This window comes from Sus scrofa, chromosome 3 (assembly GCF_054392235.1).
Source record: "Sus scrofa isolate SSC_HxYL_T2T_F1_AM1 chromosome 3, Sscrofa_HxYL_maternal_Yorkshire_Landrace_v2.0, whole genome shotgun sequence".
In the NCBI taxonomy this organism is placed as follows: Eukaryota; Metazoa; Chordata; class Mammalia; order Artiodactyla; family Suidae; genus Sus; species Sus scrofa.
The window spans coordinates 1,220,546-1,248,296 of NC_139385.1; the positions used below are offsets into that span (position 1 = coordinate 1,220,546).

Here is a 27,751-nt window from a genome sequence, read left to right on the forward strand (position 1 = left end):
GTGGCACCTGGCCAGGGCTGCTGCGGGAGCGGAGGGGGCCCAGGCGCTGGCGTCCGGCCACTGCAGGGCTGGGTGGGCTGCGTCTGAAGGGGTTAAGATGCTCCACCAATGCAGATTAGGCTTAATGAATCCTTTTCATCAGTTGCAAATATACCTTCTGAACCCTATTAAAAACATGAATATGCAAATGCAGACCTTTTTAAATTCTCATTTTCAAGGAGTTGGTGTTGGGGTTTGATTAAGTGAATTCCTTTAACAGCCTGTAAACCTGGTGCAAAATTTAATTTCCATTTTAAGTTTGAAAAAAAAAGAAAAGAAAAAAGGCATGAAGGCTGTTGGTAATTGAGCTAATTATAGTGTCACACTAGGAGGCCACCCGCAGAGCCTGCCAGGCTGTGGCAGGGCCTGGTCCCACTGTCAGCCCACCTTCCGGATGTGAAGACTGAGGCTCAGGAAGGAGAGGAGACTTGCCCGGGGCCTGGCAGGTTGGGGCGGAGCCCTCACTGAGCCTGGTCCAGGGCTCCTGCTCCCCAGCTCATGGGGAGAGGCGGGGTGGGGGGGGTGCCCAGCCGGGATCCGACGGCCGGGCCTGGGTCCACGTGGGGGACAAAGCTCTCCCTTCTCAGCTCTGCCGGCGTCTCCCGGGTGACCTGCTGGGCCAGCACTTGTCTCGCCAACTTGGGAGGTGATGGGGCAGTGCCTCCAGCGTGCGTGATGGACTTGCCTCAATACTTGAACACCAGTGAGCCAGACCCGTCCCACGCGGGGCCCATGCGCACATGTGACCACTGAACGCCTGAGACACGGCTGGTCCAACCCAGCTGGCGACAACTGCAAAACGCGACCCTCGATTCCCAAGACCCAGGGCCAAGGGGCGATGAGACGACTGATGTCACTGCTTTCTAAACAAAGGGATAACGGAGAGAGCTCCCTGGTGGTCTAGTGGTTAGGAATCGGCACGTTCACTGCCGCGGCCCGGGTTCAATCCCTGGTCTGGGAACTGAGATCCCACATCAAGCCGCTGCTTGCCGCGGCCAATAAATAAATAAATGAATAAATAAGAGATATAACTGACATATTTGCTTCCTGTATAGAATATGATGACTCAATATTTGTATCCGTTGCAAAACTAATTTTTACATTGATTCCATGTTGCAATAAAATGTTGGCTTTATTCAGTTACATAAAATACATTCAATGAAATTAATTTCAACTGCTTCTGTTTCAGTGTGGCCCCCAAACATTTCAAATTCCCCACGTGGCTTGTATGTTGCTTCTCTCACCACCGTGCTTCTGCGTGTCCATGAGAAGGTGCTAGAATGTGTGTGTGCACACCGCAACATGTGGCTTATCCACAAACAAGCTCTAGGAAGCGTCAGGGGGCGCTAGGTGCCCCGGGAAAGAACGGGCTCCGGGGGTCGGCCAGCTCGGCCCCCACCCCAAGGAAGCACCGACGCGGACTGGCTCCCGGTCCTGGAAGCGGCACGTCTGAGCCGCGGGGGCGGGTAGGGCTGGGGCTCGGAGACGGCCGCCTTCCCGAGGCTCACGTGGCTGCCCCGGGTCTGTCCCCGTCTCCTCTTCCTACTAGGACCCCGGTCACGGGAGGAGGGCCCTGCCCAAAGGCCTCGATTTTAGCCCAGTGGCCTCTTTAAAGGCTCCGTCTCCAGACACCGTCTCATCGGGGGTACGGGGTCAGGAGCTCAACAGCTGCATCCGGGGGGCGCAGCTCGGCCCGCAGGGCGGACGAGGGCGCCCAGACCCTACGACGGCTGGCATGTCCCACGCGTGCCGGGGTCCCGTTCTCAGAAACACCAACCAATCAGAAAAAGCCCTAAACCTCCCAATCTCTGGAAAATCTGGAGCCATGAGTGGGGTGGGGGGTGGCGGGGGGGCCAGGACCGGGAAAAAAAGGAGACAGGCGAGACCGGTTCCTGTGCCCCTGGAAATGAGTTTTGTTGGTTTTGTTTCAGCTTCTGCTTGTTTTAACCGTGACGACGGTGGCGCTTCCGCGGCGCCCGAGTTCTGGGGATGCTGTCGACTTTTCTTGAAATGAGAATGGCGTCTCTGTGGGTTATTGTTTCCCATAAAGCTTCTTAAGTGTTTTGAAAATAACCACAAACCCAAGGAAATACATCAGTAGATGCTCTCATGGAAAATTTCCAAGACACTTGTTAAGTGAGGGGAAAAAAAAAAAAACAAAAAACCCACACAGCAGAACCACGCAGTTATTTTAAAGCCACACACCAGCCCAGGGAGACCAAACACAGCGCTTGGCTCCCGTGTCAGGTGTGCAGCCAGCCACAGGCCGACGAGGCTGGGACCGGGCCAAGGGGCCTTCCTTGCACGCACGTTGCCACTGCTGAGGGCTTTTCTTTTTACATTGAAAGCGCCTCAAGAAAAAAAAAAAAGTGCCTCCAAGTTGTGCAGCTGAAGATAGAGAAAAGGCTGACAATGGAAACGCCGAGACAGGCAGCAGGGCCGGAAGACGTCTGCTCACAGTCCCTGCTCCCCGCTTGTGGCCCCCTGTGCTGTGTGACTCTGGGCAAGGCCCTGCCCCTCTCTGGGCCTGAAGCAGGAATTTAAGGAGGCTGGTAAAGCCACCTGTCCTCACTATGCACACACACGACACACGGACATGTGTGCACAGCCGTGTATGCAAATGCACATGTGCGCACACACACTCACAAGCACAGTCACTCTCACACACTCACAAGCACAGTCCCGCCTGCCCGGCCACAGGCTCCATGCCCTGCACCCAAGTCACAGAGGCCTGGCACCTTGCTTGACCCTGGCATCCTGCTTTGACCCAGAAGCTGGGGTGCTGCGGGCTGCTGACCTTGGCCAGGAAGGGGTTTGGGGCCGGGCCTGACACACCTCGCAGGCCCCCCTCGCAGGCCCATGATGGGAGGGAGAGCGGCTCACGGATGGGAGGGAGCCTTGTCAACGGCACGGGCAGGGCAGGAGCCTGGGGGACCGGACCGTGGCTCCGGGCGGGGGCTCTTTGAAGGCAGAGTCCAATTCGGGGGGTCCCACCAGCTGGCGGGGCTGCTGTGCTGATCTGCGGTCCACACGGAGGCCGTGAGGAACTGAGACAGTCCAGCCGTTCCCTCAGCTCCAGAGGCACAGGAACCAGGCGTCGGGGAGGCGAAAGAGGCACCAGGCCTCACAGACTCTTGAGCTGGTGGCCAGGACACGGTCGCAGAGGGAGGCGGGTCCCGGCGGGGGGCTTCGGCAGGCGGTGCTGTCCTCCGGGGAGCTGGACAGAGCCCGTTGCACAGCAAATCCTGTTCCATCCTGGCAATTACAGTTCCTCGCCGCGGCACTAATCCCTTAAAATTAGTCATTAGCAGCTTAACAGCCACTTAGCATCACTGCCCACTAACGAGCTGGTGGCGGAGGGTCTGCCAGAACCAGAACCTTCCGGGGCCCAGCTCCCCGTGTTCACGCAACGCCACAGGCAGGTGGAGGGGGCAGTGGGGCGGCCAGGCCTGCTCTCTCCGGGGAAGGGGGTGCTGCCATCACAGCACAATCGCTGCCCCCCCGGGCTGGCGCCGAGCTGGCGCTGGGGAGGTGGTCTGGACCTGGGGGTGTCCCTGCACCCGGGAGAGGCCCTGGAGACCTGACCCCTGCAGAGGGAGAAGCTGGTGAGATGGTGGCAGGGGCGAGACCGGGCCCTGGCACCACCCTGTCCTTCTCCACAAGTGGGGATGGGGGTGGCGCCCGGCTCTGGGGCACAAGACCTCGCCAGGGACTAACTCAAGAGGGACACGAAGGCCAGGGGACAGCTTACGAGTCACTGTGGAGGGTGGTGCTGTGGGCTAAGGCGACCGGGGTCCCCCATCTTGGGGCCACATGTCACCAGGAGGGGGTCAGGGCCTGGCATGAGCCCGATTCCTCAGCCCCAAATGCTCCCAGTGTGCGGCTTTCCCCCCCGGGGCTGGCTGGAGTTTAGAGCGGGGGGTGCCCGCCTGGCCTCCGTACCCCCTGTATGCCCAAGGCCCCCTCTGCTGCCCACCGGGCAGAGGTCAGGGGCTCCAATCCTGGCCCCTGTCCCAGGACACCCCTGGCCGTGTGACCCTCTCCCTGCGGCCAGGCCCAGCTGGACCCCAGGACCTGAGCTGTCTCAGCAAGAGCTGCCCCCACCTCCACCCGGAGGGGTGACGTCCCGTCCGCTCCATCCCGGAGCCAGCCCCCCCGTGAGCACGGCCGGCATTCGGGGATGTGCTGGCACCCGGGCCTCGTGGTGCTTTCTTTGGGCTAACGATTTAGTGTCAGGTTTGGAATTGAGCATTTTATTACTGTCGGCAGCATCTGGTCTCAGCCTGTTTCTGCAGGAGGCCGGCGGGTCCAGGCCTGGGGGAGGGAGGGCCGGCCCCCAGCTCTCGACGGGCTTGGGACAGGGGGGAGTCAAGACAGGGGCTTGGGCTCTTGGTCTCTCTTGGTCTCTTCTCAGGGAGAACAGCCAGTGCGGGCTGGGTTCCTGGGGGAGGGAGAGGGGAGGCCCAGGCCACGTGGAAGGTCTCGGCAGGAGAGGGGTGCAGGGAATGGGCTGCCCCAGGGCTGAGCAGGGGCTGAATCCACTTTGACGTCTGCCTGAAACCCCCAAACAGGGGTCTGCACGAAACGCAGGACCCCCGGGACCGCCTGCCACGAGGCGAGAGCGCCGCAGCTTGCAGGGCAGAGGTCCTGACGTCGTCGAGTGAGGAGGGGACGTGACGGTGGAACCAACGGCCTCGGACCTGGGGAGACCCTGCCCCCTGTGGGGACCGGCCAGCTCTTGGTACCAGCCCCCAGGTGAGGGGCGCGCTGCCGTATGAAAAGGCTCCCCAGTGCTCAGGAGAAGGTGGCTGTCCACGTGCTCCCTGTCCTGCCAGTGGGGCTCCTGGGCTGCCCACCCCACAGCCCCCTGGGCACCCCCCGCCCTGGCCTTGGACCTGCACGGGGGCTGCACCGAGCATCGGCAGAGGGAGGCGGGCAGCTCAGGGGCTCACACACACAGGCTGAGCCGGGTGCGGTGCTGAGGGGCGCCTTTATTTCATAAGCGCCTGGGCCTCTGCTGGCAGCCCTGGTTCACCTGCGAGGCCCAGGCCCAGCCGGGCTTGAGCAGAGGGTGGGGGGTGCCCGGGGAGGGGACAGGAAGCGGGCCCACAGAGCACTGTCTCCCAAGACCCACCCCTGCCGCCTCCACAGGCAGCCTCACGCCTGCCTCCCAGAAGGAGGGTGAGGGGTGGTGGCCCGTCCCCGCAGAGTGGGCCTGAGCCAGGGGCCAGGGCGCGGACGCCTCTCACAGCAGGAGCCCACCGGCCAGGGTGGTCCTGCACGGGGGTCCTGTGCGGGGGCGGGGCTCAGGGGTCCCCCTCGAGCCGAGTCGCTGGCCGCCCCGCCGGATGGGCGGCGGGCCCGGGGCCGTGCTAGGCCACGGTCTGGCGGCTGAAGAGGTCGAGCGTGAGGGCGCTGAGGAAGGCGGGGATGCTGTCCTGGCGCAGCAGGTGCAGCTCGATGAGCTCCGGCACGGTGCGCGAGAACTCCGTCTCCAGCAGCTGCATCTTGGTGCCCGAGGGGCCCGCGGCCTGCAGGGTAGGGGGACACAGGGAGATGCCGGTGAGCAGGGGTGCCCAGGCGGGTCAAGACGGGGAGGGGTCTCACCCACATGTCTTGGGTCTGGAGGCCGCCTCACCCTGAGACCCCAGCCCTTGCCCATTCAGGGCGCTGGGGACGCAGGCCCGGGGGAGGGGTGGTCCTGTGACCCTGCTCAGCGAGGCGGTGGCCCTGCTGGGGCGGCTGAAGTGGGGAGGTGGTACCGAGCGCCAGCCCCCCACCAGTGGAATAACCCCCTTCCCCCCACCCGTTGGCCCGGTCAGCTCCACCCCCTGCTCCGAGGCCACGGTGGCCACTGCGTCTGGAGAATCCCAGGTGGACGCCAATCCCCAGTGACGTGCCCACTCCTGAGGGAGAGCTTCCCCCCCCCCCGCCCACCCCCGTTGGCTCCCGCCCGGAAGGCTTCTCCCCGCTGACCCCCAAATGTGCCCGCCCGCCCGAGGCCTGCCCCTGCCTCAGTGGGCGCGCTCCGCACCAAGGTTCCCGGCCACCCACTGAAAGCTGAGAACCACCGCCCGTGGCCACCCTGGGACGCGTTCTGGGCACCTGGCTTTGCAGCCTGGACCGGGGAAGGTGGACCTGCCCCTCCCAGGCCAGGGAGATCCTGCCAAACGCCCCTCAATCCCTGCGACCCCCAAACCCCACCGCTCTGTGATGAAGAGACAAGAGGCCCAGCCAGAAAGTGGGCAGGTGACCTGGACGGTCCTTCTCCCGAGGAGCAGGGACAGGCGGCCAGAGCGGCGGCCGCCTTCAGGGAAACGCAAACGAAGCCCACGACGGGACCCAGCTGCGTCCGCGAGGATGGCCGGAGCCGTGGGCGACGACCAGGACGCGGGCGCGAGCGAGGACGCCGTGCAGACCGTAGGCACCTGCTCCCGGGTGAGCCTCCCTGCGGGGCACGGGGCCCAGGAGGAGAGGGCACGTCCCCGTGGAGGCGGTGCGGGAGCGCGCACAGCAGCCACGCTCGCCCTAAGTGCCACCGCGGGAAACGGCCACGGCCAGCGGGGCAGCTGGGACGGGGTGTGACTGATGCAGCCGGGAGAGAAAGGCCCTTCCGCGTGCACCCCTCCCTGTGCCAGGCCGGCCCCGAGAGGCCGCGGGCCTCCCCTTAAACGAGGGTCCAGAGCAGGCCCATCCAGGGAGGCAGCGGGCAGGCTGGCGGCTCCAGGGCCCGGCAGGGGGAGCAGGGAGGGAGAAGAGGGAGCCGCCCGCTGGGGGTGTCCGGGTGGGCTGATGGGAACGGTCTACCAGGGCGGTGACGGCCGCCCAGCTCGGAGGGCCCTGCAGCGCCCTGACGTGTCCGTGAGAGGGTGAGTGGGGTGCGATGGCGCCTCGACAGAGCCGAGTGCCGGGCTTCTCCCCAAAGCCCCGTCCCCGCGGCTCCCTGACAGGAGGCCCAGCCTGGAGGAGCCACGGGAGGGGGCTCTGAGACCCCAGGAAGCTCGGCTTTGCATCGCCTGCCCTCTGACCTTAGACCCAGGACCCACGACCCTTCCAAGCGGCCTTCAGGGCGGCCCCGCCGTGTCACTCGGCCCCGAGCCCTCTCGGGCGGCCAGCGCTGCTCCGTCGCCTGGTAACATATTCAGTCTCGTCAAGTTCATCACAAACCACTTTTAAACAAAATCAGAGAAACCAGTCTGACCTTTACCAAGAAAATCCTTTCATTTCTGCCTTCTGATCCTGATTCTGAGTTTTTCCCCTAAATGTCAGAGGGGCTGGTTTTCCTGCAGCCGTCAGCTCAGCACAGACGGGCGGAGGCGGGGGGGGCACAGCCCCTCCTTCCTCCTGTTCTGCCCCCCGTCTTCCTGCTCCCCCCCGGGGGGGGTCTTCAGCTCCGACTTAAAATCAGGGTCCCCTGGGCGCCTCCCCAACCCTGCGGATCGCGGGGCCTGACACCCTTCACTTGCGTCAGACGTGCCCCGTGGGGCCCGCACAGGAGCTGCTGCTTGATGAGCAGGCCCAGCGCCGCGCTGACCGGGGGTCCATCCGGGCCCCTCCCCCCACACCCGATGTCACGGGTGTGCTCTGTGCCCGGCCTGGGCAGTTCCTGGGCACAGCCTGCCCCCGTAGCCGGGGCTGTGGCAGGACCGGGCAGGGAAGGAGGGCCAGGGCCGCCTCCTCACTCAGCCCAAGTCAGTGTCTGCGCCCCGAGGCCCCAGCGCCCCAGGCCTCAGCCCCCCTCCACGTGGTGCCCTGAGCCTGCACCCCGTTCCTTGGAGCTGCCGTGTCTTCAGACGTGTCAGCCAGCTCTGTGTTCAATACCTCCGCATCCCCAGGCCCCCGGAAGTCACTCTAATTAGGGCTGTTCTCCTAGAGCCAGAGTGCAATTCCTAACGAAGCCAACTGCTGACGGTGCTGCGGCAGGTCAGGGCCTGGCAGGGACAGGGCCGTGCCCGTGGGCGCCCCGCGAGGAGAGACGCTCAGCCACGACGCAGCGTGGCCTCGCCCGGGGCCACCTCCGCCCGCTGGGCAGCAGGGCCGGGCAGCCCGGGGGCAACCAGCCGGCATGGGCTGAGGTCTGGACGTGGAGCGGTGGCGGAGAAGGGCCCCGTGACGGTGCCGGGGCACGGTGGGCGGGGAAGCCCGGACGTGAGGGCCCCATCCCTCTCTGCCGCTGCGGGTCACTGTCACACGGACGCAGAGGCCACCCTGCATGGGGCTCCCGCCGCGCCTGCCCCGAGGGGCCTGTGAAGGCGGCCTCGACGCCCTAACGGCAGGCTGGCCCCGAGCTGCGCTTCTTAAAGCTCCTTTATGGCGATTCCCCAGGAGGGAAGAGCCCCCACGGAGTGAGGGTTCCTGGCAAGCGCGGAGTCGCCCTCGCTGATGGTCCCCGCGACGTTTCACAAATGATGAGACCGACGGAGGCGGAATCTGGAGGGCGGAGCCCCCCGAGGCCTGGAGCCCCATCTGGATGGAACAAACCGCGTTCACACAATACGACAGAGGGACCCGGGACCTAAACGCTCCCCTCTGGACACGGTGGGGCGCGTCGGGAGGACCGGGAGCCGGACCCTAAAAGACGCGCGGAGGCGAAATGCACACGTCTAAGTCCTAGACGGCCCTCGGCCGAGGAGCTACCCTGAAGGAACACAGCACGGGGACCCAGTGACCAGGCGACAGTCTGTGGGCGCACCCAGGGCGAGCCGAGGGGACAGCGACGGGCTGGACGCTCCCAGCAGGCTGCGGGGAGCGCCCCAGTCAGCTGTCTGAGCCCCACCTCGAGCCGCTCGAGACAGGAGAGAGGACACGAGAGCACGAGAAAGGAAGGAGCAGAGCAGGGCCAGAGGCGGACTCACGCTGAAGGCTCATCCTCTGAAAACGACCACAGGGCCCATACGCCTCCCACACGGACCGAAAGGAGGGCCTGGCGGTTCCCAACAGCAAAAATGAAACGGACGCTCACAGCGGCCCCGGAGCTGTCAGACGAAGGGAACACGGCCAGCCCTTGGCACCCACGGAGCTGACGCCTGACAAGGGGGCAATTCCCGGACAGCACATGGTCCCAAAGCGGAGCCGAGACGGCCACACATCCCGGCTCCAGCCCAGATCCCTCCCTGGAGAATTTTACCAAACATTTAAACGAGAATTAAAGCCAATTTTACACAATCCTGCCCAGAGTACGGGAGGGATACCCCCTGGCCAGGATCAACCTGAGTCCAAAACTGACAAAGACAGCGGCTCAGCACAAAGCAAACAGACGTGTCCAGACCAACTTCGCCCGTGAACTCCGAGGACCAGCCAGGACCCGGTCCAGTCTGGCTCCAGACTGCCGTGACCGAGCCGGCGCACCCAGAGGCTAAAGACGGGCATCCGATGGAATTCAACACCCGCCCATGAGCAAACTCAGCAAGCTAGGAAACAGGAGGGTGGGCTGGTACGGGGCACGGGGGCACCCCCGGAGGGTGGGCTTGTACGGGGCCCGGGGGCACCCCAGGAGGGTGGGCTGGTACGGGGTACGGGGCACCCCAGCGCACAGGACAGAGACCCTCGGAGGAAAACCATCGACAGCCCGCTCGGCTCTAACAAGCAGGACGGCGGGTCGTCCTGGGCGCCTCTGCAGCCTTTGCCGCCGACGTGCCGGAGCAGATCAACAGCCCTCGTTAGAAAAACGGAACTTGACCTGAACCTCACACTCCGTGTAACATTTAACTTACACTCCATCGTGGACTGGAAGGTAAAGAGCCGGGGGTGTGGGGTGGGGGGAACTACCCCGGCGACCACAAAGAAGAAACGCCAGGGCAAGGAATTCTTAGACTGGACACCTAGAGCTCGAAGCATCAACTACAACACGCACAGAAGCCGGGAGCCGTGGGAACGCGCAGCACGGGCCCTGCACAGACCCTGTGGGAGGGGAGAGGGCGCCCTGCCCGGAGATTCTCGGATGCCCGCCTGTGCCCTTGCCCTGGTGCCAGGGCTGTCTGCTCGGCCGCTCTACTCCCAGGACACACCTGATGACGGCAATCTGGGGCCGTGGTGGGGCAGGCCACCTGCCAACAGGTGGGTCCCCTTCCCCTGGGCTCAGATGCCCGCGCCTGCTCTCTGCTCCCGCAGGGCTGTCCTGAGAGAGGCGCCCAGCTCTGGCAGGAAGCTGCGGCTGTGCATCTGGGTGGCTGTCTTCACAGCAGCGGGAAAACGGTGTGTTCAGATTTGCGGGTGACACCGACACAGGCCCACCCGGACAGAGCTCCCGGTGGCCCTTCCTGTGAGCCAGCCGTTCTGCCTGGCCTCATCCCTGGGGCCACTGCGAGCAGGATGGGGTGGGGACAGGGGACTGGGGACTGGGAGAGGCCTTGCGGGGCTGCTCCAGCTGGGACAGGAGCGTTTGGGCCAGTCCCGGCAGAGCCAGGCCCTGAGCTGGGTCTCGGCCCAGCCGGCCACCCTGCCCGAGGAGCCGAGGGCCCCGTGGCAGTGACCCCTGCAGGCATGCACCGCGCTCTGTGCCCGGTGCCCATGGGCTGCGGCTCGGGCCTCTGGGCTAACTGGAGCCCTCCTCACACTTGGACGAGGCCGGCCCAGCTGTTCCCGCTGACCCTCTGTCTGGGCACCCCCCGCCCCGGGTGCTGGCCCACCGGGACTCTGAGCTCGGCTCAGGGACACGCGACCGGCGGCAGCCCAGCTGTGGGCTCATCTGCTACCACACTGGGCCCCCCAGAGGCCCCCTCCTCTGGATCCAGCAGACACTGCTCTGAGCCCAGGGACGGTGAGGCTCCCACCTGGACGAGGCTGAGAGGAAATAAAAACGCTCCATCTTCCGGGAGAACCAGGGTTTCTCGAGCGGAGAATCTAACATTTCCAAGGCCTTCCGTGAGCTCCCAGGCCGGACTGTGGAGGGCGGCTGAGCCCGCTGGCCAGCACCCACCCTGACGTTCTGTACTGGATGGAGCCCTGGAGCCCGCCCCGGGGCTGCAGCCGTACCCCGGCCCTCAGCCCTTGACGGACAGCGAGGCAGAGGCCAACGGAAGGCCCGGCGGAACAGGAACGCCGCACGGTTAGCTCAGAGCGGAGGCGCGACGTGCTCCTGTACGGTTTTCGGCTGTCCCCAGGGTGCTTTTCCCTTTTAAACGATGGCTGCACATTATATTTGTGATCAGAAAAAGAAATCTAAATTATATCCGTGACAGCTAAGCAGCCTGGAGAAGAGGCACCCCCCCACCCTGCCCCCCACCGCTACAGATGCGTGCTGACACCCGGCTCGGCCAGCCGGCGGGGCCTGGGTGCTCTGCGAGGCTTGGCTGTGGTGGGGACATGTTGTGTCTGCACTGGGACTCCAGGGACAACCGGTCATGGTGCCCTGTCACCACCTGTTGGCCTCCAAGGCTGTGTGAGCTTGGCTGGGGGGCACCTCCATGGGCGGCCCTACCTGCCCGCCCCCAGGTGTCTGCACTGCAGGTGACATCCAGTGTGGCAGCTGGCAGCCTGCAGACGCTGGCAGACGGCTCGGCATGGCCCGCCCCGCTGGGCTCCGTGGGGGAGATGTACCCCTCCCCCCGAGAACCTGGCCCGTGGACCCTCTCGCCCCACGAGGATGGGCTTTCCCAGCCCACCCCTCTGCTCTCTCCCAGCCTCAGCGCCTCGAGGACACTGTCCCCCCATGCGGGCCACCACAGCCCTCTGCGGGCCTGCCAGCTCGGCCCGGCCACCTGAAGCCTGGCGTCCCCCCCTGCAGCAGGGCGTGGCTGCCCGGACCACAGGTGCCACTCAGGGCGGGTGGGCGGCTGGGGGGAGGGTGGCCCCTCGCTCTGGGTCCCTGTGCTGAACAAGAGAGGGACACGCGGCAAGTGGGTCAGAACGACTCGGCCAGAATGCTGAGAACGCTGTCCCGGCACCAAGTTCCAGGGAACGGAAGTTGGCAGAAAAGCATGTCCAGCACGGGGGGAAAATAGCTCACCCAATTATTCCTGCTTAATTGTACTGAAAAAACATCTAAATACTGCATGTTCTAATTATACCAGCGTTATTGGAATTCACCGTCCCCAGCTAGGGGTGACCTTTCCCAAGAGTGAATGGGGGGATAGCAAGGCCAGGCACCCCAACAGTTACAGATCGATCTCAAACCTGCAATTATTATTATTATTCTATTTATACAGCCTCCAGCCTCCTGGATGCTCCATTTTAGAGCCAGACGCAGCTGTTCCTGCAGCTCACGAGGGACAGGAGGCCGCACGTGGGGCGGCGAGGCCCGGGAGCGGTCATTTCAGGAGCCTGGCCCTGCACACGCGGTGCCCAGGCCAGCAGCTTGCCCGCCCAGGCCCAGGCCTCCTGCTGGGTGGGGAGTGGAGGCCGCCAGGTCGGGGTGGACGGGAGAGGACGGGCAGGCTGGGCACAGAGCAGACCGCCTCCCTCCTGCTCTCCAGGGCCAGCCGCCTCCCGCCTCCGAGGGATTCTGAGAAGCCCACAGAGGCCACAGAACCGCCTTGAGAGCCACGTGGTTGGACCAACGGCAGAGACAGAGCCTCAGAAGCTGGGTTCAACGCTGGCTACTCCGCTCGGGCACCTCACCCACCTCTCTGAGCTGGACTCTCCTCCACTGACGTGGGGACACGTGTCTGTGTTCCCACCCGGGAGGTGGTTGGTGGGCTCAGATGACGGGCAGCTCGGGGAAAAATAGGGAGATTCACCCACCTGCCTGAAATAACCAGAAAAATGAGACACAAAGACAAGACGGTGCTTTTAGGTCCTGGGATATGAGGGCACGAGGGGCAGGGGTCCTGGGAGATGGGAGGCAAACCCTGTGACAACCCAGTTTACTCCTCAGGGGACATTCAGGCACCACGAGGGAGGGGTCAGGTAGGCTGGACTCCCTGAGCTGAGTCTGGGGAGACCGGTGGCCAGAGGGTGCAGGGCCGAGGGCCCGAGAGGAGAGCCATGCCTGGAGGACGGACGGTGCAGGGGTCCCTGAGCACTCGGAGCACATGTGGAGGAAACCACCTGAGACCAGAAGATAAACCGAAGAGGATTAGAGCAAGCCCCCAACAGCGGGAGAAGCTGGCCCAGACTACACAGTCCTGTCCCTGCCAGCCACACCAGAAAAGGCCATCGTCAGAGGGCGGGGAACCACAAAGCGCCTCCCCCCGGCAAGAGCACGGTCACCTCGCCTACAGGTCGCTCTGGTCCTGCTCCCAGATCCTGAACCAGGACCTCAGAACCATGGTATTTCCGGGAAACTAACGGCACCCTGAACAACGCTCAGGAGCAGGAGAAGCCCCCCAGGCCAGCAGGACAAAATTCACCACGCTCGCACCCATCAAAGACGACAGACACGCAAAAATCGGGAGAACACGATCTCGGGGAAGAGAGAAAGCAGTCAAGTGAGATCGATTCAGAACTGAGACTGGTGCTGGAATCCGCAGGTGACCCTAAATCAGTGTTTATGACTTTATTCCAGGTGTGCAGAAAGCGGAAGAGAGAAGAGAGAGCAAGGGAGCTTCTACAGGGAAGACCCCCGATGGGAAGTGTCCTGTGGGTTAAGGGCAGACCCGCCGTCGTGGACAGAAGTTCAGTGAACCTGAAAACACAGCAGCGGAAGCCAATCGGAATGAGAGGGACGGGGGGAGAGAGAGGGAAAAGGGGGGAGGCGGGGAGGGAGGCTGAGGGGAGGAGGAGGAAAGGGAGGGGCTCTGGGAACGGGCTGTGGGGCCACCAAGGGACGCACCACACACCCCACAGAGACCCTGAAGCAGAGGCTGAGACGCACGGGCAGGCGGCTTCTGAAACGGCTCCCAGCAAACCCTGCCTCCTGGAATTGGCATCGGTGCAACCCGCTACCCTAGGGTGTGACTCTGAGATGGGATGCCACTTCTGAGGTGACATCAGGGTGGACCGGCGACCCGGCGGGGCTCTCCCCGTCTGCGTCTTGCCCCTGACGAAGCGAGATGCCACGATGTACGTGAGGACCCAAGGGCCTGAGGCCACAGGTGAGTGAACGAGAAGCCCTTCGCCCCTGCCCCGGTCGGGGTGCGGGGGGACTGCGGCTCTGGCCGCCAGTCTGACCACAGCCTGTGAGAGACCCTGAGGCGGGGGTGGGCCGAGCCACCAAGGTTGGGGGCACTCTGTTACGCAGTGACGGGTTATCAACCCAGGAGGACAGAAGACAACACTCGGAAAAAAGTAACAGCCCAGAGCATTTGCAATGTGATGACACGCGTGAACTGGCGGATCCAAACAGGTCAGTGAACCCTCCCGGCTCAAAAAATAAAGGAAGAAAATGACACCAAAGTACACTGTCATCAAATCACTCGAAACCAGCTACCAACATTTCTCCAGCAGCCAGAGGAAACCAGCCCCGTGATCAGAGGCGCACAGGGGGCTGACAGCAGACCTCACGCTGGAAACAATGAAAGCCAGTGGGCAGTGGGACAGCGGGGGGCGGGGGGGGGACATAGTCGGAGCCTCTTCAGGTCAGTGTGGGGTGGCGTTAGGGCAGCTGAAGTCACCTGGGAAAAGAGGCACAGTACGAGGCCTCAAGCACCCTGAGAAGCAGCAAGATGAGGTTATGATGAACAAGTCAGAAAGGAGATCCATGGATTTGTACAAATTACTCCGTTAATCCTAAAGAAGGCAGAAAGAGAGGAACAAAGCATGGGACGAACGGAAAGCAAACGATGAGACCTGGGCACAGAGCGGTGGTCGGCTTAAACGCAGGGGTCCGAAGACCCCCGTGAAAAGGCAGAGACTGTCACACGACACACACACGCAAGGCCCCGCGACACGCAGCTCATGAAACAGGAAACGTGTGGAAAAGAGGCACTATTCCAACAGAAGCCAAGAGCAGGAGTGGCCGCGTCAGTATCATACAAAGTACATTTCAGAGCAGAGAGCACTACCGAGGGGAAAGGTCAGTTCGAAAGGAAGACGGGAGTCAATTATCACCAGAAACAGGAGTGAAGAGAAATGCACGACGGAAGCGACACGGCCAGGACTGTCGTGGGAGATTTCAACACCCCCTCTCTACCGGCGGGGAGGGAGGCGGCAAGTCAGCAAGGGCACAGAGGATTGGACGACATCAAAACAACAAACAAAGCTGACCTGACGTCTGAAGCACACTCCAGCAGGACACAAATCATCTGCAAGTAATTTACCCAGAGAAAGCACATTCTGAACCTTGAAACAAATTTCGATACATTTAAAAGGATTCGCGGCATACAAAGTTGGGTTCTCTGACCACAATGAGAGTCCATCAGAAGCGAGTAACAGAAATGCACCTGGAAACATCTCAAAATGTTTGGGACCTTACTAACATACCGCTAAATAATGTATGAGCCAAAGGGAAAAACAGCAGAAGGGAAACGAGCACTTGGAACCAAATGAAGGTAGAACAAAATATCAGCATTTTTAGCGCCAAAGTGTCTAAATTAGAAAAGGAGAAATCTTCTACCTTAAGAAACGCAAATAAAAAAGGGCAGAAGAGACCCAGAGGCAACGGAAGGAAGGAAGTAAACATCAAAGCATCATCAGTGCAACAGCAGACAGAACGCGCTGGAGAGCACGCAGCCAAAAGCGGCTTCTTTCGGAAGATGAATAAAATTGATGGAGCGGCCAGGTCAGTCAGGAATAAAAGAAGACACAATTTACCAGCGTCACAAATGAGAGCGGGGACAGCCCTACGGATTCTACGGGCCCTCGAAGGACAAAAAGGAAACCTTACGAACAACGTTTTGCCAAAATGTGTTTGGTGGCTTAGATAAAACAAACAAATTCTTCGAAAGACCGAAAAGGAAAGACATCCTGAGTGGTCCAATGGCTGGCAAGGAAAACGCGTTAGTAGGGAAACACCTCACAAAGAAATCAGCAAGGCTGGCCGGCGTTCGAGGGAGGCCGTGCAGCACTCCCAGAGGACAGAACGCCCGGCCTCCGTGCCTGGTGCGGGGACCCAGGAGGACTGCTTCCCACCTCGTGCTGGGAGATGCGTGTCACCGTGCCACCACGATCAGACGACAACCCTGCGAGGGCAAAATCGCGGTCCAGCAATCCTCAGGGCGGAGACGCAGAAACGCGAAACCAAACAGCGGGCCATGCACGTCCAGCAACGTGCCCAAGAGACAAGCCAAGCGAGTGGACCCAGGAAGGCGCGGCCGGCCGGCCGTCGGAGTCCATCAGAGTAATTCCACGTGTTAACAAAGGAAAGACAAACAGCCGCACTATCCCAGCAGACAGCGAACCCAGCACGCATTCCTCCAAAAAACCCTCGGCCGACGCTTAGACCACAAGGTCCTCAGCCTGATAAAGGGCCTCTCCGACGAACCCTCAGCTGACACCACGCTCGGCGCACGATCAGAAGTGTCCCTTCAGCCTGGACCGCGGGCAGGAATGCTCCCTCCACACGTGGACTCACTGGAGTTCTGGAGGAGCTGGCCAGGGAAGCAAGGCGAGAAAAAGCAGGAAGCCCTCCAGACCGCCCCTGCGGAAGCGCCGGCGGCCCTTATCCACGGACGGCACCGCTGCCTGTAGAAAAGCCAACACGACACGTCCAAGAGCCGTTAGAACAGGTGCGTGAGACAGTGAGGTGCCAGACGAAAGGCCATACACACGACGGAACTGTTTTCAGACGCTCCCGACAAAGCGGAAGCAAAGGCACAAACTTACCACAGGCAAAACACGAAACACTTCGGGATAAAAAAGGCTGACAAAAGGCTGGGGCGGCCGCTCGACACCGCGCCCCAGCCCCGGCCGCCCCCACGGTCCCGCTGCCCGACGCGCCCGCCCCTCTCCCGGCCACGACCCCGTGGGCCCGTGAGCGCAGCTGCCCCGCACACTGCTCCTCCGTCGGTCACGGCGGGCTGGACAGGTGTCTGCAGCACGGGCCTCCAGCACGATGACCCAGCGGCCGCGGGCCCAGGGACAGAGTGACCTGGGCTCCGGGAGGGGCTCTGTCCCCACGCACACCAGCACCGCCTCCCCGCTGCCACCGGACACCGACTCCGGGTCCCGCGGCACGCCGACGGCAGGACCAGGCCCGGGGGCTGAGAGTCCGGGCGCCGAGGCCAGGTGACGGAGGGCGCGGGCGTTGAGGGGCGTCTCAGGCGGCCGGGCAGGCCTGGCTCTGCCCGGTGCCCAATGCTGCTGGGGGGCCGCGGTGCTGGGTGCATTTTGCTGGCTCTGGGGTAAGAGCATTCCTGGGACCGGGCTTCCAGAAGGCTCCAGTGCCGGGCGGAGCAGCCGCCTTGGGCTGACGCTGCCACCGTGAGGCGGAGAGTTAGTTATTCGCAGGCCAGACGCGGCGGGAGTGTTTGTACCGAGTTCAGAGGTGGCAGACGCCCGGCCTGAGGCGACTCCATCCCTCAGGACAAGCATCGGCCAAGTGTTCTGAGGTGGCTGGATTTCTGTCCTGCCCTCAGCCGGCCGACAGGCCTGGGTGGGGTGGGGGCCCACAGGTGCGCCCGGCGGAGGTCACGGGAGCCAGGCCCTCGCACGTGTGCCACCGGCCTCGTGCCCACCGCCCCCGACCCCAGGCATCGCATCATCTCCACACTGCCTTGTTTTTTATCATCCCTGGCAGGGCTGAAGACCCGATCACAAAAGGAAATTTTTCCTTTTCCTTTTTAATTAGTTCTTGGTAACATCACCAAGCTGCGAGTTTATGGCTTTGTAGATCTTGTGTTTTTGACACTAATTACTCACAAAGGCTTTTTAAGCTCCATTTCAACTCTGCAACTGCCACGCCGGTAATTAAACGAGAGGGAACAGCAACAGATTTCACCCCCGGCTCTGCCCACCCGAGCTCTGCGCTTCCTGCGGCCGCGGCCCCGCCCTGCGGAGACCCCGCCATGCCGAGGCTGCAGCCCCTGGGCACCCTGCTCGGGCCGGCTCCGCTCTGCCCTCAGCTGGACCACAGGCTCCTGACAGCAGGAAAGGACCCCCAGCTCCGCACCGGTGGGGTCCAGCCCCCAGGCCAGGCCTGCCCAGCCCCTGGGAGCGCCCCTTCCCGCCCGGCCCTGCCGTGGTCCTCGGTCAGACGCCCACACGCACCCCGCCCCCAGGGTCCCCGCAGACAGGAGCAGAGTCCTGGCCCGGAGCGCAGGGCAGGGTGTGTGGGGACCAGAGATCCTCTGAGGGGTGATGAGCGACTCCACGGGGCACCCTTCTCCCTCCCGCTTTCAAGGCCCAGGCAGTGCCCGCCCTGCACGGCGCGGCCGGACGTGGGAAGGGGCCGGGGAGGCCAGGCGGGCCGAGGCCCCCGGCGCCCCGCTAGGGGCTGCGGCTTGGTGAGTGGGCAGACTTTATTAGCCTGCCCGCGTCTGGCTGTGCTGGGGGGTCCCTTAAACACAGTTGGTTAGTCACAGTTTAAAGTTCTTTATTGCAATTCTATTTTAAGATGCAATTAAAACAGCTCATTGCTGAAGTGCACGGTTCCTCCTGGCTTTTTTTGCTAATATGGTGAGTGTGGAGACCAGGCCTGCAGACTCATTTCTGAAGCAGCAGGTCTGGTCAGGATTGCTCTTCCCGGAGAGAGGGCTGCAGAGTCCCGGTCTGAGGAACAGCCGCCCCCTTGGTGAGCCGTGCGGTGCTGAGCCCCAGCCAGGGCCTGAAACCTCCCTCCGGGCTCCGCACCTGTGCCCGTTCCCGACACCACCATCCCGTCACCTGGGCGAGAGGACCCAGGAGGTCTGGTTTTCTGCAGGGGCTGAGCGACAAAAGCAAAGGGATGGGCCTGGTGGTGGCGGCCAGAAAACGCACAGAAATCAGCACAATTTCACTAGGATCGAAAAGGCAGTGAAAAAAGCCGGCAGTTTTGAAGGCATCTGGGTTGGTGGGCTGAGCCTTGCCACGCGGGCCCTGCTCCAGTTCACGTCCTGTCGGGACGCAGGCACACTGACCTCTGCGGGGACCGGGACACAGCAGGGCCATCTGTGGTCCAGCTGGATGTCAGGGGGGCCAGGGCGAGGCCACCTGGGTGCCTGACAGTCTGCAGAAGAGCTCCCAGAGACCCCAGGACAGCCGGGCATGGCTCGGCACGCGGTGGGTACCGTGCAGAGGGTCCCGTGTCTGACAGCCTCTTCCCTTCAGGGCTTCTGGTGGGGGAGGCTTGGGGCCCCTCCCCGAGCTGCAGCCCCACCTCTGTGAGCAGGGCTAAGACCACAGCCCACAGGCTGCTGTCAGGATGCAAGGCCAGTGGCTCTGAGTGGCCAGAGAGCATGGTCACTGTCACCGCAAACAGGTGCTGCCGCCGTCAAAAGTGCTGCTCAGGCGCCCCCCGCCCCCAAACCCCACCACTGCCTCGGCACAGTGCGTGGGGCTACGGCCTGGCTGCAGCTGCTGGATGCTGCAGCAGGACCCGTGCAGCCTGAATCCTAAGGCTGGAGCGGCAGTGGCTCCAAACTGGGCCCCACCACTCCTTCAGCCAACCCGACGGCCACCGCAAGTCAACAAACTGAAAACCAACCCCCACCCGACCTCCAACCAACCTGCTCAATGCTGGTACAGGGGCACCGTGCGGGTTGGGGGTGGGGGTAGGCGCCCGCAAGCCAGGAGAGGAGCAGAGGACGCAGGGCCTGCGGGTCTGAGGACTGGGTGGGGGCCGGGGTGGGCGCAGAGTCGTGCTGCCGGCCCCGCCCGGCTCTCTCCAGAGCCGCCAGGAGACCTTGCCTGGGGCCAGGATGGGCCCTTCGCTGCAGCGAAACTGCGGGGCCTGCCCTGAGGCGTCGCCGTCCAGCCTCCGGGGGAAGCCAGAGGCGAGGGGAGGAGACAGCTCTGTCCCTCCACCAAGGAACCTCCCCAAGGCCAGGTCGTCCTCTGTGCCCTCCCCAGCGGGTCCAGCTCCGCAAAGGCTCACACATCCAGGCAGGTCAGAGCATGGGTCGGGCAGGGGTGCCCCTTGCCCTGGCTGGATGGCGTCTCACTGCCGCAAAGGACAATACCAAAACCACCAAGGGAGGGCCTCCCCCCACCCCAGGGCTCCCCTCAGACAAAGAAGCAGAGGGTCTGAGCCCCCAGCCCCGCTCCAGCCTCAGGAAGGAGCTGCTGTGCAGGTTCATCGGCGGAGCCCCCGACCCAGCACCCCCCACCCCCCAGACAACGAGCGCAAAAGGGAGGAAGTGCCTCATTCTCTGCAAAAACGCTCTGACGGATGCAATTTGCGTGTGCAGAGCGTGTGAAGTGCATTTTCCGTTTCATCAGCACCTCGGCCTGTGCGAGGCTGCTCTCGGCTTTCAGACCCGTTCCATGGGGCTTGAATTCTATCACGGGATTTTCTTCATCTCGCAATAGGAGACTGCACGTGCTGCTGATAGCTCCGCATTTTCATTGACCGCATTCATTTAAAAAGGGAATTTCAAAACATATTCTGCAGTTGATTTGCAACTTGGCCCCAAGAATGGAGTGAGAATAATTTCCTCACTTCTTGCAGGTATCTCTCTGTGATTTAATTTCAGAAATGATTTCATAAAGGACCCCAAGGTGCCCGGCTGTCCTGGGAAGCGGAGACGGCTCTCCGGGGGTGGGGGGTCTGAAACATCACGCATCTCTCCCGGCTCCGCCGGCCTTTCTGTCGAGTAAGCACCAACTCGCAGGACGCGGCATGTCCTCGGAGCCGGACGTGGAGGGGACCGGGGGCGCAGTGGTTTGGGGGAACCTGCAGAGCTGGCCCTCGAAGAAGCACATGGGTCTCCCTGACTCAACGTTAGGAGCGGCCACCCCAGCTGGAGGTTCCAGTGCTGACACTGAGCCCTGGGCCATGCGGAGGCCCCTTCCGAGAGCAGCCTGCACAGTCTCAGAATCTGCTCCCAGGACAGACCCTCGAACCCGGGGGCGGGTGTCATCCGACAGTGATGGAGATGGGGGCCAAGTGTGACCCCACTGTAGGCCATGAATCCACGCTCCGACCTCACCCAGACCCACCCCGGGTCAGCACCAAGGGGGCCAGGCTGGGGTCTCTGGGACACTCGTGTTCCGGCCCCCACCTGCCAGGCCCGTGGGCTTTGCCAGGACTAAGGTGTAACCAGACACGGACGCCCTTTCTGCACACACTCTAACACGGGTTTCAATCCACCACAGGGACCCGTGCCGTCCTCACGCCCACGTGAGCACACGGATGTTACCACCTGGCCCCCACTCCCCCTTCCCCAGCGTGTGTGGGGTCAGGGCACCGACCAGCCAGGTGCAGGAGGAAGGCCGCCCGCCGTGGTGACAGAGGCCCCGGGCCATCGGCAGCCCCGCTGCTGAGAACAGGCACGGGCCTCGGACGGTGGCTCACGGGCTGAGCCCCACACACGTGCTTGGTTTGCTGCATGATGTGATTTGCCGATATGAGCCAATGTTTCAAATTTAGGAAATCTGGCCTAAATATTGGTTGTTTCAGCTCCTCAGAACCCCAGACACCCACAGGACCCGAGCCCCAGCCCCACGCTGCCAGCGGCTCCAGCAAGGCCGAGGGCCCCCCCGCCGACCCCCTGGTGCTGTGCTTTCGGCGTGGCCTCTCTTGCAGAGGACGTGTCCTCTTGAACTAGGGGTGGGAGACGGGGTGAGGGTGGGCTCCTGCATGTCGCCAGCCCCGGCGCGGGGGCACTGGGCTCAGGCCAGAGCCGTGGTGGTGACCTTGCAGCCCTCAGTACCCGGGGGGTGCCACGTCTCCGTGGTGCCCGCAAGCCCAGGCCACCCGCAGGACACTGGCCCGGTCCGAGTGGGACGGCCAACAGCCCACGTCTCCTCTGTGCTCTGCAGACAACACGTCACGAGGGGACGCGAGGAGGAAGCTTCCGCCCACCAAGGATCGACGAGCCCATCTCCTCCGCCGTCGCGGCCCGTGGGCGTGTGCAGGTTCACACGCAGATGCGCGCTCACACACGTGCTGCTCACGCGCCGACCTCCCTCAGACGCCCTTGCCGCAGGCAGCGTGACCTGCACAGGAGAATGAGCCACGCTTACGCGATCAGGAACTCAGCTAAGGGCGTCCAGGCCCAGAGGCTCAGGGCTGTGAGCCGGGCGTGCAGCCTGCCTACCCCCCGCCCCCGTGGCTGCACCCGCGGAGCCACCAGGGCAGGGTCCCCACAGCTGAAAACTGGACAGGACTGAGAAGCAGCCCCCACACCCGGGCCTCACGGGGGATGGGCACAAAGCTGGCGAGGCTCCCGCCCTGCCTGGTGTGGCGAGGCTTTGGCCTTGGGGCCGCCTGATGCACAGGGTCACCTGTGAGCTCAAGAGGAGAGCGGCTGCCTTCAGGACGCACCACGCAAGGCTGGACAGGGGCCCCCCTCTCCGAGAAGGAACAGCCACGCTGGCTCAGGGAACACGGCTTGGCTTTCGGCCGAGCCTGTGACCTCCCCGGGAATCTGCCTTCCTGAGCAGCTGGAGGGCCTGCGCTCCAACACTCAGCTGCCTCGTCCCAGGGTCCCCCGCGTCCCGGCTCCAAAGCAGTGCTCGGATTTCCTGGCTGCAGTTCCTGCTGCCAGGCCCCGGGGGCCCCGACCTCGGGCCACACACGGTGGCGGCAGAGGCCGCCCCGTGGAGCCTGCATCCCAGGAGGTGTGGTGAGCACGGCCCAGCCCCAGGCAGCCGCCTGCTCCCGGCGGGGTCCCCTCTGCTGGGCTGAGAGGCCAGGGTGGCACTGGTGCCCCTCGTCTGAAGACGATGAGCGAGGGCGAGGGGCGGCCACCGACACGAGCGCCTGGTCTTCCGCCCGGGGACAAGTCGGTCCGCGTCAACGCCGGCGCCCTTGCTCCGGGTCGCCCATGGACAGTGACCGCCCTCCTCCCAGGGGCTCCAGGAAACTGCCAGGGGGACTCGCTTCGAGGCTTCAGATGGGCAGGGCCAGGGGTCGGCACTGAGCGTGGCCTCCTCTGGGGCCCCCCGCCCGCCCGCCCCCCCACAGACCAGGCAGCACACTCGCCTCCACCGTCTGCTGAGGGGAGGCGGCCGGAGCCCCGGGCTCTCTGTGCCCCTCCCCGATGGAGACGCCCCGCACGGGGAGCTGTTACCCCATCACAGAAATGGCAAGAGCGCTGACACCCCCATCGTAGACACGGCGAGAGCACTGATTTGAAGCCTCGAGGGGAAATGGAGGATTTCCTGGCGAATCACCAATTACCACCCAAACCACACCAGTGGGCAGAGCCAGGACCACGCGGGCAGACGTGCACGGCAGGGGCACCAGGACGACTCCTTCCGGGCTCAGCGTTCCTCGGGCTGCGAACCCTCCACTCCCAGAAAACAGCCCAAAGGCCCCGGCTTATTCTCAAACAGCCCTGGTGCCTTGGGTGACCTGGGGACAGAGTGGGAAAGGCCGCCCGGTGCAGCCAGGCTGCGAGAGCAGGGTGCTGGGGAGAAGAGGGCCGGTGCCACCGGACCTGTGCCACACGGAGGTGACTGTGAGAAGCCATCTGCCTGCCCGTGGGCGAACAGCTTCCTCAGGTCTGAAGTGGCTGCAAACCAGCACGCGGCTCGTGCGCGATCAGCTACGGGAACTGGGCCGAAAGGGGCCGGAAGAGGGACGGGCACGAACCCAGAGATGACGGGGTGACGCGGAATGCGGAGTCAGCGCAAGGAGGGCGGCCGCCGGCACAGGCACACGCGCTTCTCCGGGCGCCCGGCACGGAGAGCTGTCGCCAGCGTCCCTGTGCCCTAGAGATAAGAAACATCTGCCTCAAGGCCACGGGACTGCGAGCAGCCGCGCCTCACACTTCCAGCAGCACAACCAAAGCAGCGAGGCACCCAATCCGGAATCTGGATCCGGGAGGTCTCGGGCCCCCTGGTCCGTCCTTAAACTGTACTGTCTATATATTTTCTTCATCGCCGTTTAACTCTTCTTTCCTTCTTTTTTTTTTTTTTTTTTTTTTTTGCCTTTTCTAGGGCCGCTCCCGCGGCATATGGAGGTTCCCAGGCTCGGGGTCTAATCGGAGCTGTAGCCGCCGGCCTACGCCAGAGCCACAGCAACGCGGGATCCGAGCCGCATCTGCGACCTACACCACAGTTCACGGCAATGCTGGATCCTTAACCCACTGTGCAAGGGCAGGGATCAAATCCGCAACCTCGTGGTTCCTAGTTGGATTCGTTAACCACTGCGCCACGACGGGAACTCCCGTTTAACTTTTCTTAAGCTTTGCAAGGCCCGTCCTTCACCCCCCAGCTCGCAGAGCTGGTCTTGGCATCTGCCTGCTCCGTCACTTGTCTGAGCGGCCCCCGTGGTGTCAGGGCTGCGGGTGGACACCCCACTCCTGCCGAGAAGGCGCTGGGGGCCCTTGCTGGGGGGGTGGACACCCCACTCCTGCCGAGAAGGCGCTGGGGGCCCTCGCTGGGGGGGACGGCATGCAGGCCCCAGCCTGGTCTGGAGAGCCCACATCTCAGAGGGTCTGGTGACGTCACGTGGCGTGAAAGTTAATTAAACTGAGTGGTGAGAAGTACAACAGCCCCAGGTGTTTATTTCCAGAGAGCACTTGGAAGCAAAGGCGGGAATCTAATAAAAAGCTCCGTGAGGTATTGCATTAGGAAGTAATCACGCCACTAAATCACCCCGCGTCTGCGGCGGGGCTCCCCGTGACAGGCGTGGGGCCTGGGGACGCGGGGGTGGCGGGAGCAGAGGGGGGGGTCTGGGCGCTGTGGATCCGGCCGCAGGAAGCGGTGTTCCCGCCGGTGACCACCCAGTCCAGTGTGCGCGCTCACCAGCCGGCCACGCCAGGCAGGGCTGTCAGCACAGGGGGACCCGCCCTGGGGGGCAGCCTTCAGGCCGGGGGTCAGAGGGCGGAGGGTTCCAGGCCCATGGGGGTCCTGAGACAGACGGGTCCTCAGAGGGGGTCCAGTCCACACTGCCACCTCCTGCTAATGGTGGGGACCCTGCTCCGTGGGTGATGCCGCTCAGCTCACTGGGCTGAAGCCTGCACCCACCCCCGTGCAGCAACAGTGGGCAGACCGGGCCCAGGCACCGTGGGGACCACACTGCTGGACAGACATCCACTGCTGCTTCCCCGGCGGGCCTGGGGATCCCAGGGCGGGTGGGGGGCGGGAGCTCAGGGCCCCGGGGCCTCGGTCCTTGGGTGGTGGGGCTGAGAGGCGGGGCAGGTGGGGTGTGGCTGCCTGGCTGCCCGGAGTCCATGAGGGTAACAAACGGCTTCCCACACCTCTCCTCACCCGACTCCCGCGGGGTGAGCTGCGGCGCCGGCCACGATTAATGGCACTCGAGGTGAAGTGTAATTACCAGCTCGATCCCCGAGCACCAGGCACATTCATCTGCTCCGTCCAGGGCGGCTGAGGCCTCTCACTCCCCAGCACCTCCGCCCCCTCCGCCCCAACGCCTCTGAGCTCCGGCTGCGGACCTGCACCTGCGTGTCAGGCTCTGAACCCGGGGGCATGAGGAGGCTGGGCCTGCCCAGGGTCAGAGCCCCGCCACCCACCTCCCTGCCCGCAGGCCCCGCCCTCCGCCATGCCCACAGCTGGCACAGGCCCCCTCTCCCGCAGCGGCCTTTTGGGGGAACTCCCGCCCCAGGCCCCCAACTCTTCTCAGCAGACAGGATGGGACAGACACAGGCAGGCTTAGCGCTGCCTGATGGTGTGGCCCCCGGCTGGGCCCCCAAACCTGCCAGATTTGCATGTGCACTGAGATGCTGCGGCTCCCCAGGGGCAGGCGGCTCTGGGCCTTGGGGGGCCCTGCCTGCAGCCCACCCCTGCCCATTGCTCCCTCCCTGGGAGGGCCCGGCGTCCTTCCAGGAGACAGGAGCACCACTGGGGCAGAACTCACCCGAGGGAACCCCCATGAGCAGTGCCAAGCTCCAAGAAGGCCCACCACACCTGCCACGGCCCAGGGGGAGGGCTGGACGGGGCTGTGTGTGTGTGTGGGTGTGTGTGTGAGAGACCCGCCCTCCCCCGGGGCCTGCAGGACACCTTCAGGGCTTGGCTGAGGGCTGCGGGCCACCTCCTCTCCCCTAGGGCAGGAGGGTGCTGCGCTTCCTGCCACATCGGGCCTGGTGCCCGAGATCCAGGATGATCCATCTTGGGAGGGACGGAGGCACCCCAGCCACCAGTCCTCCCCCAGGCCAGCCAGCGGGGCTGCTGCTCAGCGGGCCTGGCCCCTGCCTCCGGCCTCTCCTCACAGCACCCACGCGTCTCCGACGAGCACCCAGTGCCTGCGGGAGTCCCCACTGCAGAGAGCTCCTGGCGCCCTTCTGGGCAAGGTGGCTGGGGCGGCCAGGCCCCAGGACGCCCCGAGGAGCCCCTTGTCTGTGACGAGGTCCGGGCGGCTACGGCCTCTCCAGCAGCAGCATGTGCCTGCGTGTCTCAGCCTGCACTCCTGGGCCAGCCAGGTGGCCGAGAGGAAGCTCAGCCTGTGAGCTCCCTGGCCTCCTGACTGCCACCCTTAGGAGGGCAGCCCAGGACAGGCGGACAGGCCACGAGCACCAGCGGATGCGTGGCGAGGTGGCCGAACCACTCCTTTTAAAAACTTGTTATTTTTTATTGAAGTACAGTTGAGTTACAGCGTTGTATTAGCTTGTGCTGCTCAGCGAAGTGATTCAGTTGCGCACACATATATATTCGTTTTATCTTCTCTTCCATTACGGTTCATCACAGGAGACCGCACAGGGTTCCCTGGGCTCCAGAGCGGGCCTCGCTGTTTATCCACGCCGTATGTAAGTTTGCCTCTGCTGATCCCCACCTCCCAATCCGCCTCCCAACGGCAACCGCAAGTCTGTTCTCTACGAGCCTGCTTCTGTTTCACAGATACGTTCTTTTCTGCATATTGTTTAAATTTATTTTTTATCTTCTTAGGGCTGCACCCACGGCACATGGAAGTTCCAAGCTAGGGGCTGAATCAGAGCTGTAGCCATTGGCCTACGCCGCAGCCACGTCAGATCAGATCCCAGCCAAGTCTGCGATCTGCAGCACGGCTCATGGTAACGCCAGATCCTTAAGCCACCGAGCGACGCCAGGGATCAAACCTGCGTGCTCATGGATGCTAGTCAGATTCATTTTCTGCTGAGTCACGACAGGAACTCCTTTTTGTGTCATATTTTAGATTCCACACATAAGAGAGGTCACATGTTTGTCTCTGTCTGACTTCTGACTTTGCTTCGTAAGATCTCTAGCTGCACGCATGTTGCTGCAAATGGCACCTCTTCATGCTCTTTCAGGGCTGAGTCGTATTCCACTGAGTGTATGTGCCACACCTTCTGTCTCCGTTCCTCTGTCAACGGACGTGTAGGCTGCTTCCATGCCTTGGCTGGTGTGAATAGCGCTGCAATGAACACGGCGGGGGGGGGGGGGGGGGGACGGGGATGTGTATCTCTGAATTATATGCCCGGGCGGGGACCACAGCATCATAAGGTAGCAGCACTATTCTTACTTTCTTAAAGGAACCTGCTTACTGTTCTCCACAGTGGCTCTAACAACTTACACTCCTGCAAGCAGTGCAGGGGGGTTCCCTTTTCTCCACACCCCCTCCAGCATTTGCCGTTCGTGGACTTGCTGATGACGGCCGTTCTGACTGGGGTGAGGAGGTACCCACTGCGCTGCTGATCTGCATTTCGCTAATAACTGGTGATGCTGAGCAGCTTTTCAGGAGCCTGTGGGCCATCTGTAGGGCTTCTTTGGAGAAAGGTCTGTTTCCGTCTTCTGGGCATTTTTTAATTGGGTTGTTTGGGTTTTTGGTTACTGAATTTTATGAGCTGTCTTTATTTTGAAAATTAAGCCCTTGTTGGTCACATCCTTTGGGAATATTTCCTTCTACTTTGTAAGT

At 63.0% G+C, this 27,751-nt stretch overlaps 1 protein-coding gene across 5 annotated transcripts in view; it reads right to left on the minus strand.

Annotated features, from left to right (window-relative positions):
- Positions 1-1,152: 1,152 nt before the first annotated feature.
- MAD1L1 (mitotic arrest deficient 1 like 1) overlaps positions 1,153-27,751 on the minus strand; it is a 309,825-nt gene continuing 283,226 nt past the window's right edge. For 3 of the 5 annotated variants that reach the window (XM_085016334.1, XM_085016335.1, XM_021085975.2), the window contains one exon: positions 1,153-5,570. In XM_085016334.1, the coding sequence (XP_084872460.1) occupies positions 5,412-5,570 (159 nt within the window). In that variant the 3' untranslated portion in view covers positions 1,153-5,411. Of the gene's footprint in view, positions 5,679-27,751 lie in introns of all 5 variants that reach the window. The other 2 variants (XR_014839941.1, XM_085016333.1) reach the window with 2 other exon arrangements.